At 43.5% G+C, this 10,000-nt stretch overlaps 1 protein-coding gene across 1 annotated transcript in view; it reads left to right on the top strand.

Moving 5' to 3' along the window:
- myt1lb (myelin transcription factor 1-like, b) overlaps positions 1 to 10,000 on the top strand; it is a gene marked incomplete at both ends in the record, with an annotated part of 94,228 nt that overhangs the window by 59,575 nt on the left and 24,653 nt on the right. The window contains 2 exons of the mRNA XM_084045104.1: positions 1,152 to 1,375; positions 3,290 to 3,600. Coding sequence (XP_083901230.1) covers positions 1,152 to 1,375; positions 3,290 to 3,600 — 535 coding nt within the window. The remainder of the gene's footprint in view (positions 1 to 1,151; positions 1,376 to 3,289; positions 3,601 to 10,000) is intronic.

The following is a 10,000-nucleotide window of genomic DNA, read 5'->3' as shown; positions in this document are numbered from 1 at the left end:
AGCTCACAGCGTGTCGATGTAGATTGGCTAGTTGAACTATTTAAAAATGTTTTTCAAAATAGTAAAATATGGCTAATAAGTTTAGGGATAGGGGGAAAGGCAGCGTGCAAGATAGGGCCCTAATGTCGGCGGATTCTGCCAATGCTCTTCAATGGGAACTGAGCGTTCCTTTGCGGAAATCCGCGAATGGCAACAAACCACTCAGTACCCATTGAAAAGCATTGGCAGAATCCGCCACATAGGCAGAATCAAAGTTTGGTGTGACCGCAACCTTAATATGTTTTTAAAGTGCGTTTGCTAGTTTAGGGTGCGGTCACACCGAACTTTAATTCTACCATATGCGGGCGGATTCTGACAATGATTTTCAATGGGAACGGAGCAGGGTTTTTTTTGGGCGGAAATCCTCGAATAGCAACAAAGGATAATAAGGATAAAAGGCAAACCGCTAAGGGAACTGGTTGAAATAACGTGTTCCTTCCACGCGCTACGTCCAACCTTCTTGTCACCCTGTCAGGTGACAAGAAGGTCAGTTGGCTCTCATGCATTGAAGGAGGCATGAGCTCGGCCCTGGCCTCCCTAGGTTGGCAGAGGGAGGTAGTGCCCAGGATTACATGCTTATGGCACTGGGTGAAAAAATAGGGGTCACAAAATCGTGGAAAAAAAAAAAAAGGCAAACCGCTCCGTTCCCATTGAAAAGCATTGGCAGAATCCGCCCGCATAGGCAGAATTAAAGTTCGGTGTGACTGCACCCTTAGTTTACTTTTTTTTTAGTTTTAGTGTTCATTTTATTTTTTATTAGGGGTGAAATTCAAAAAGGAAAAAAAATTACAGGGCCTAAAACTGGCACCGCTAAATGACGTAGGCCTATGTATGAAATATTGACAAAGACTAAAACATTTCCTCTATTATTTTTAGGTAGTTTTAGCTAGTTTATACAGTTAGTTTTTTTTTGTAAAACCTCGTCTTTCTTGTTATTTCAGTTTCAGGAAAATATTTTATTTTCCCTCATTTTGTTTGTTCTAGTTACCTATAATAACCTTGGTGCACCCCCCCTCCTCCCCTAAGCACTCCCCTACCCCACCCCCACCCCTGCTGGGCAATGTTGTGTGCCTCTCAGTCCAACCTCCACCCCCTGGTCATTTATTTTCCAGGCCTATGTGCTTTGTCAAACAACTGGAGTTTCCACAGTATGGTTACAAGAACAATGTCTCCACCAGCACGCCGCGCTCCAACCTGGCCAAGGAGCTGGAGAAGTACTCCAAGACCAGCTTCGACTACAGCGCCTTCGACGGCAGCCACCAGGTGTACGGGAAACGGGCCATCGCACCCAAGGTCCACCACGGCCACCGCGACACCTCGCCCAAAGGATACGACGGTACGTCGGCCACTAATTACCTAGTGGTGGTAAAAGGAACCAAATTGACCCTTATGGGTCTGTAACTCAGAGAGTGTACAAATGGACCCTAACAGGTCCCTTTGGTTCCATTTCTACACTCTCAGAGTTAAATTAACATTTATTTTACAATATAAATTGGGGTCCCAGAGATAGAAATGCCATTAAATGGGGGGTCTGTAGCCTAATGCATGTCAAACTGGGGGTCCTCGAAATTAAAATGGTTGAAAATCACTGCTAGAGCCGTAAAAATCTTCTCTTATAGGGGGTCCTTGGCATATATTTTCAGATGGGGGTCCGCGGGCCAATAAGTGTCAATTTGGGGGTCCTTGACATGAAAAGGTTTGAGAACCACTGCTATAAACAACGTCCAGCCTCTACTGTAGATGTCTACAATCCACATCACAACACCTATATATGTCGCATAAGATTCAATATTTGCCCTGGCAGCTATCAAGTGTCTTAAAGGAGAAAAAAGTATCTTCCTCAATGGAAACATAAGCAACAGGGATCAGCTTACATAATATTTGTTATCAATTTTTTGGGGTGGAAAGCAATACTTTTATTCCGTACCTCTTTAAAAATTCTGTGAATGTATTCTTTTCTTTTTATTATTTGTCTACATAAAAATGTTCAATATCACCTTCATATTCAATATCACCTTTGTCCATTTTTCATTTTTTTTCCATTTTAAGATAACTAACCATAAACAACAAAAACACTATTAGAATTGATTTGCTCTACCAAACGAATACACCAGACCTCCCAACAAGAAACAATATTCTTTCTTTCCCTCCAGCCTTGGGGTACAGTAGGCAAAGTGATTGCGTTATATGCTGTTATCTAAGGGTTTGGTAAGACTTTAGACCCAGGGAAAACCTCAACACGACTGAAAAACTAAAACAAGCTCTCAGAAGCTTTGCCACGCCGCAGTAAGTTTGGTCAAACTTGACCGGAGCAGCAATTTTGTGGTTAAAAATATTTCAATAAGTCTCACTCTCCTTAACTATTTCTGTTTTATTGTGTGATTTACCAGTTTTTCATATCTACGTTTTTTTCTCTCTTTTTTTCCCCAAGATTCATACCTGAACCAATCTCTTTTCAAAGACAAATTATGCATCAGGACCGAGCGATACGTCGATATATTTTAATGAATAGTATGAAAGATTCAGTGGATCTCACCTTCACTGTTTCATCTTTCAACAGTGTAAAGGAAGAATATTCACCAAAAGCGTCTCTCTCTCTCTGATGCTTCTCTTTTAACCTGTGTTGTTCAGAAGTCTAAATACAGGAGGTAGCCTACATCCTTGAATCATGTCATTAAACAGGTTTTTGTAGACGATATGCTGTTTGGTCCAAAAAATAAAAAATCGCCACTATTAAATCCAGTGGTAGAAAGTAGCCCAACATTTACTCAAGTCCTGTAAGTAAGGTACTGTAGGTTTCTGTAACTTTTATTTTGAATATTTACGTTTTTGTCATAATTCTACTTCACTACATCCCAGAGGCATAAAAACTAAATAAAAACTAAGCTATGATGACTAAAACTAAGACTAAACATATTGACAATTTCGTCAACAAATAAAAACCAGGCTAAAATGTTTGGGAGGGACGAGTGGAGAAGAGATCCAGTAGAACTAAAACACAAACATTTTTTATGCTGGGTTGCGCTCGGGTGTTGCGCTCTGAAAAGCTCTACAAGACTAAATCAGCTGTAGATTTAGCCGACTAAAACTAGACTAACAGCAAAACATTTCAGATGAATAAAATATGACTAAAACTAAATGACTAAATGACTAAATGACTGAAACTAAATGATTCAAAAGACTATGACTAAAAAGTGAATCAAAAATGTTGCTGTCAAAAATCAACACTGTGTGTTTTCCCGTTCTGCAGCCAAGCGCTACTGCAAGAACTCCAGCTCGGCCAGCAGCACCACCAGCTCCTACGCCCCCAGCAGCAGCAACAGCAGCCTGAGCTGTGGAGGAGGTGGAGGAGGAGGAGGCGGAGGAGGAGGGGGAGGAGGAGGCCACGGCGGACACGGCGGGGGGAGCAGCGCCAGCAGCACCTGCAGCAAGAGCAGCTTCGACTACAGCCACGACATGGAGGCGGCGCACATGGCCGCCACCGCCATCCTCAACCTGTCCACGCGCTGCCGGGAGATGCCCCACGGGCTGGGGGGCAAGCCCCAGGACCTGTGCTCTCAGGTAGGGGGGGCGCTATTATAAGACACTGGTTGGTGTTCAACGTTTTTCGAAATGAAACGTTGCTGTCGGGGCAGAAACCTCTTATCTCTGTGTTCCAACTTTTTGCATCAAAAGTAGCAGATCTACAAGCTCGAAAAGCTTGTAGATCTTCTGCTTTAGCTATTTTTGAATGTCCTGAAAAGTAACAGTTTTGGACATATGAGGTTTCAACCCGACAGAGACAAAATAAGGATTTTGCCGCAGACCCTCCCATGAAAGTATTTAGTGCCAGGGACCACCATACAAAATCTGTGTTGTTCAAATGTTTTTCACTTGTTTTTCAAGATGGGAGCGTTGCACGCTTGTAGATCACCTATTTTCAAATAGCCGATGTAAGGGCTATATATACGTAGGTTAAAGTTGATTGATAAAGTCTGATTTTGATGCTATCTTAACTCATTTTGTTGGGGACCCCCTCAAGGACCCCTGGGGGTCCCCGGACCCAAGTTTGAGAACCACTGGGCTAAGAGATGGCTAATGACTATCCTCCTCATTAGAGATAAAGCAATGCCGTGCAAATTAGATCAAAGGGTTCCAGAGTGGGGAGGGGTCCATTGACCTCCGTTATGCGTTCGTGACGTATTCACAATGACTCAATTCAATCATTAACCACTTGAAGCCGCTATAGCGTCTCTATTCTTCATATCATAACAGAGGGAATTTTCGGTGAAAATAGCTGAACTTTTGCCAAAAATAGCAGATCTACAAGCTCACAGCGTGTCGCGTTGTGATCCGTTGGGGGCTATTCTGCCTTTATTTGATAGTACAGTGGAGATTGATAGGAAACAGCAGCAACGGTCTGCCAAGGCCTAGGAATCGAACCCGAGACGTGCTGTTAGGCATCAGAGCCCATGTGGTGTCAGAGCCCCATTTTGCGGGGGGGAGATTTGGTGCAGGGGGAAAAGAGGAGCGGGCAAAGTATAGAGCCCTGTGGGACCCCGCTGTCAATTAAGTACCATATTAGTTTAAGTGGATAAGTGGTTAACCTCCGCTATGCATTCTTGACGTGTTCATACTGATCGTTAAGAAACACTTCATGTACATAATTCAATGTGTTTCAAATATATTGTACGTGCATATGACGTATGATGATAGCTGTGTTTTTAAGCGAAATTTTGCACGTGTTCAGTAAACATTCCCGACTTACCGTTATGATATGCACACGCGTGCCGCCGTCAGTTATGTTTCATTAAGCGTAATGGAGCGTGATGTAAATGTCTTCAGGAAGGATCCCTGAAGCACTTAAAACCTGGTTTATGTTCACTGAAATGCAGCCTTCATCGTGCGTTCTGGATGTGTTCGTGGAGTTGAACCTGTAGTGTCGCTAGTGTCAAAACGCGTCGCTTCGCGCCATGTTTCGAGCTTGTGGATCTGCTACTTTTGATGCTTTTGTGTGACGCTGTAGTATGATCAAGTAGGGCGTTTGAATATGGAGATTTCTGCCCGACAGCAACCATATAAGGCTCGATTATGTGGTTAAGGAACACTTGTGTATTCAAGATTTTTAATCATTTTGAATTGTTTAACACAAATCTTCTCTTCTGGGGGTCCCTGTCACAAAACGTTTCAGATGGGGGTCCGCGGCCAAATATATATATACATTTGTGGGTCCTTGGCACGAAAACATTTGAGAACTACAGCACAACACACGCATACACAGTCCCTCTTGCACACACACAAAAACAGACACATTCCATTAAAGCTCCGGTACGTAGCTGTGTCTCAGTCTCCCATGGCGCGGCGGGGCCAGTGTTTTATTCCCCCCGTCCATCGGATCAGATAGGAGCGGGGCGACGAAGCGGCCGTTTGCCACGGTGTGAGCCCAATGTGTCATCTCAGAGCAGATAAGGTGACGGGCGCTCCTCGCATTATCTGAGCCCCGCGAGATGCTGAGCTGGTAAATGGGGGCCAGAGAGAGAGAGAGAGAGAGAGAGAGAGAGAGAGAGAGAGAGAGAGAGAGAGAGAGAGAGAGAGAGAGAGAGAGAGAGAGAGAGAGAGAGAGAGAGAGAGAGAGAGAGAGAGAGAGAGAGAGAGAGAGAGAGAGAGAGAGAGAGAGAGAGAGAGAGAGAGAGAGAGAGAGAGAGAGAGAGAGAGAGAGAGAGAACACAGTGGAGGGAACGCTAATGCTAGCTTAATGTTAATGTTGACAGCATTGACTGTTGGTGGAGAGAGAGAGAGAGAGAGAGAGAGAGAGAGAGAGAGAGAGAGAGAGAGAGAGAGAGAGAGAGAGAGAGAGAGAGAGAGAGAGAGAGAGAGAGAGAGAGAGAGAAATAAGTGGAAATTGCTAAAGAGAGGGAGAGCAATGAGATGCAATATCTCACCAGCAGTCTCCTCAATATCACAGTATGGCCAGGAGAGGTGGATGAGAGAATCAGAGGAGAGGCGTATGTGAGAAGAGAAAGAGCTACCCGAGTAGGTGCCATGAGGAGAGGATGGAGAAGAACAAAGATGGAGGAGTAACAGCCTCCCAGAGGGGAAGTAGACATGGAAGCAGCAGGATCTACTTGGTGGGAACTGGAGCCTGAAGCATCCAGGATGCCTCCCTGTCTCACTGGCTTCTATACCCACATGCAGCCCCACTACCATGAACCTAGTGTTTGATAGTCTGTCTCTCCTTCCTGCTGTGGGTCCACACACACACGCAGAGAGACAGGCAGGCAGGCAGGCAGACAGACAGACAGACAGACAGACAGACAGACAGACAGACAGACAGACAGGAAGGCGGGCGGGCGGGCGGGCAGGCAGGCAGGCAGACAGGCAGGCAGACAGACAGGATGCTCGCGGGGCAGGATGGGAAGACGGGGGAAGGAGAAACTTCAGAGAGCTTCTCCTGCCTCTTTCATCTCGACACCTCGGCTCACCTCGCGGTACACCCTGTTCCTTTACACTGTCTGTCTGTCTGTCTGTCTGTCTGTCTGTCTGTCTGTCTGTCTGTCTGTCTGTCTGTCTGTCTGTCTGTCTGTCTGTATGTATGTATGTCCATCTGTGTGTCACTGATTTTGCCTCACAGTTGACATACTAATACTAATGACCCTTTCAAAAGCATAATCATAGTTTGTTAGATTTTGGAAGGAGCATTGGTTTTCCAGGTTTTCAGTACGGTATGAAAATCAACTTGCAGCATCTATTGTTTGTCAGAGTTATCTTTGCATTTTAAATGCATTTTAAAGCGTGGATCAATTTGAAAAGTCAACAAACAGTCCCTGGAGAAAAGATTGATTTCCGAACAAAAGTCCATACCTTATTAAGTCAGCATTGACTCTATTATTCAGGAAAGCACAGCAACATTGTATTAAATGAAACAAATATATAATACAGATAATGCTATTAAATGGAAAATGGCCTGTTTGTGTACGATATGCTGTACGTATAGCTGAAGCTGTGAATAGAGGATGTATTGATGTGATATACTGTATGGTCCTCTCAACGTGGGGTACGGGGACCCCCAGGGGTCTTTGGAGTGATTCCGAAGGGTCCCCGGCAAACGTAGTTAATACAGCATCACAATCATTTTAACCACTTCATCCATTTATATGTTGGCTATTCAAAAATAGCAGATCTACAAGCTCACAACTTCAAATTGTTTGAAAAATTGAGAATCATTTAGATTTTTTTTTAACATTCATCTTCTCTTCTGGGGGTCCCTGGCACAAAACCTTTTCAGATGGGGGTCCGCGGCCAAATATATATCAATTTGGGGGGGTACTTGACAAAAAAAGGTTTGAGAAGCACTGGCATAGAGGAGATTCGTGGACGCAGATAAAAACAGGACAGCATGGGGAATGAGAGAGACAGCTAGACAGAGAGGAGGGAGGGAGAGAGAGAGAGAGAGAGAGAGAGAGGTTTTATTTTAGGAGGCAGGTGGAGGCAGGTGGAAATAATGTGTTGTGGAATTAAACCACTGACCTATCACGCTCTGGCGTCGTCCGCCCGGCTTTGCCATGGCAACAGAGGCCAGGGGTCAGCGGGGGGGTCAGAGGGGGATTGGGTGGTCCGTAATGAAGGAGGCAGGCCATAGCCTCCTCCGCGGTCCTATTAATTCGGGGTACCATGGAGTCCGGTCACCTTAATTGGACGGTGACATACGTGCAATGCAATATTATCCTCTCTCACTCTCTCTATTTCTCTCTCTCTCTCATTCTCCCTCTTCTTTGCAGTGGTGTAAAGTAACTAAGTACATGTACTCAAGTACTGTACTTATGTAAAATGTTGAGGTATTTTTTCTTTACTGGAGTATTTCCAATTTTCAGTACTTTTACTTCTACTCCACTCCGCTGCAATTATTTGAAAACTTTAGTTACTAGTTACTTTGTAGATTTTGATTATTCTAACAAAAAACACTTCAGCCCTATATATATTTCGGCCATTTGAAAATAGCCGATCTGCTATTTTCAAAAGTTTTTTATGCATTTTATACATTTGAAAACTTTGTGAAATGGGACATTCTGCATAATGAGTACTTTCGACTTTTGGTACTTTAAGTACATTTTGATGCCAATACTTTTGTACTGTTACTCAAGTACATTTTGAATTCCAGACTTTTACTTGTAACAGTATTGATACTTTTACTTAAGTAAAACAATTGAGTACTTTTCCCACCACTATTTCTTTGTGTTCTACTCTCTCTTCCTTCCTATCTGCTTCCATCCCCGTTCTCTCACACGTTCTCGTACACATTACGAACCGGTGCATGGGTACAGCACAGAGTTCATTAGTTGGGAGTGACATGTCATGTCGTAAAATATCAACAATTCTAACTGCAGTTTTCCAAATCACCATCTTACAAGTGCTCAAATATCTTCAATCGGCCACTTTTCAAACCATACAATATAAAGGGTAGATTTATATACCCAAAGGACACTTATATCTCTGCTGTCCAGCCAGAAACTGCTAACTCCAAAACGCTCATTGTTCAGGAAACGCAAAAACAAAATATACGTTTTTCAGGAAATGAAGAAAACCTTATATTTTTAAAACAAAGCAACACTGCCTCATCAAAGTTGGTATAGTGACTTTATATATTGTCAGATACTTGCATGTGTCATTATATTATCAACACTTTAACCAAATCGCGGGTAAATCAACACTACCCAGCGCAAGTGGAGTTAGCAGTTTCAGACGAGCAGAAATCAAGCTGAAGTGGAGTTAGGTGTCCAAAAAACAATAGCTCCACTCGCTGCTAAGGGAGAGGTTTCTGAAGGGTACAAATTCTCAAAAGCTAACAATGGATCTCCAAGCTCACAATGCATCACAACAACGTGTGAATTAATGCCCTGATGCTTCATGCCACTTATTATATAGGCCTACAATAATAAACAGGACTTTAAATATTACAATAACTTCTGCAAAGAGGTAGTAGAATAGCGCGACAGAAATGCTATGAACGCCTTTCTTCTTGTCACATTGCTCTCCTCATTAAACACTTAATAGATTTTAGAAATATAATTACTTGTTTTCATAACATTAGCGTCAGTGCTAAGTTTGATAAACAGGTACACTGCATAGTTTTAACAGACTACGGGGAGCTTGTTTACGTGATCCTCCTCCTCGTTCACTGCGCAACGCGCTCTACTCATGCTGTTGAAAAGCAGCGCTGTAGAGGAGAGGGGGGAGTTGTTTGTTTTTGACGGACAGTTTGAGGATCCAATGGAGTTGGGAGTTTTCGTCAGAGGCGCTTTTTAATACTTTTCATTGGTTCAAATGTTTTGATATTTTACACAGACCTAAAGGGTGTTCAATAGCCTTGATTTATGAAAAAAAAAAAAAAAACTGAAAATGGAGTTAGCTGGTCCTGGCTGGACACCGACGATATGCTCTATACACTAACCCATCGGGTGCCTGGTCCAAGGCTCAGGGTTAGCGTTGGCTAGGTAGAGCTTATTTTGCACAATGATGAACCACCACTACTTTACCTGCCACTGTACCTGCCGCCATGCATTTCCACCTGTGTTCTATGATATACCGGCTTCACTGGTCAAATCTCATTATGTTTTTTTCGACAGATCGATACAGACTAATTCATCAGAAGTCGTTTGTTTTATTCCTATTTTACTCAGTAAAGTCCTACTCTCAGAGTTAAATGAACACTCTGGATTTTGACTGTGTACTGTAGCTATACTCCCCCCCCCACACACACACACACACACACATACGCACACACACACACACTCAAACACACACACACACACATTTTGTTGTTGTCCGGGGCTGTGATTCATGCCACGTTGATCCCAAGTCCCAAATCTATCAGTTAATCCTCTGAGTCCGAGAGAGCTGCATCATAAACAGAGTTGTTGGTGGGTTTTTTCTCCTTCTTTTCGCTTTTTTTCTGGCTTTCGGTCGAGACACGGGGAGAATCCAC

This window comes from Gymnoscopelus microlampas, assembly GCF_963454915.1.
Source record: "Gymnoscopelus microlampas genome assembly, chromosome: 20".
NCBI lineage: Eukaryota > Metazoa > Chordata > Actinopteri > Myctophiformes > Myctophidae > Gymnoscopelus > Gymnoscopelus microlampas.
Note: the sequence above shows the minus strand (reverse complement) of the source record. Positions and strands in the feature narration are given on the sequence as shown.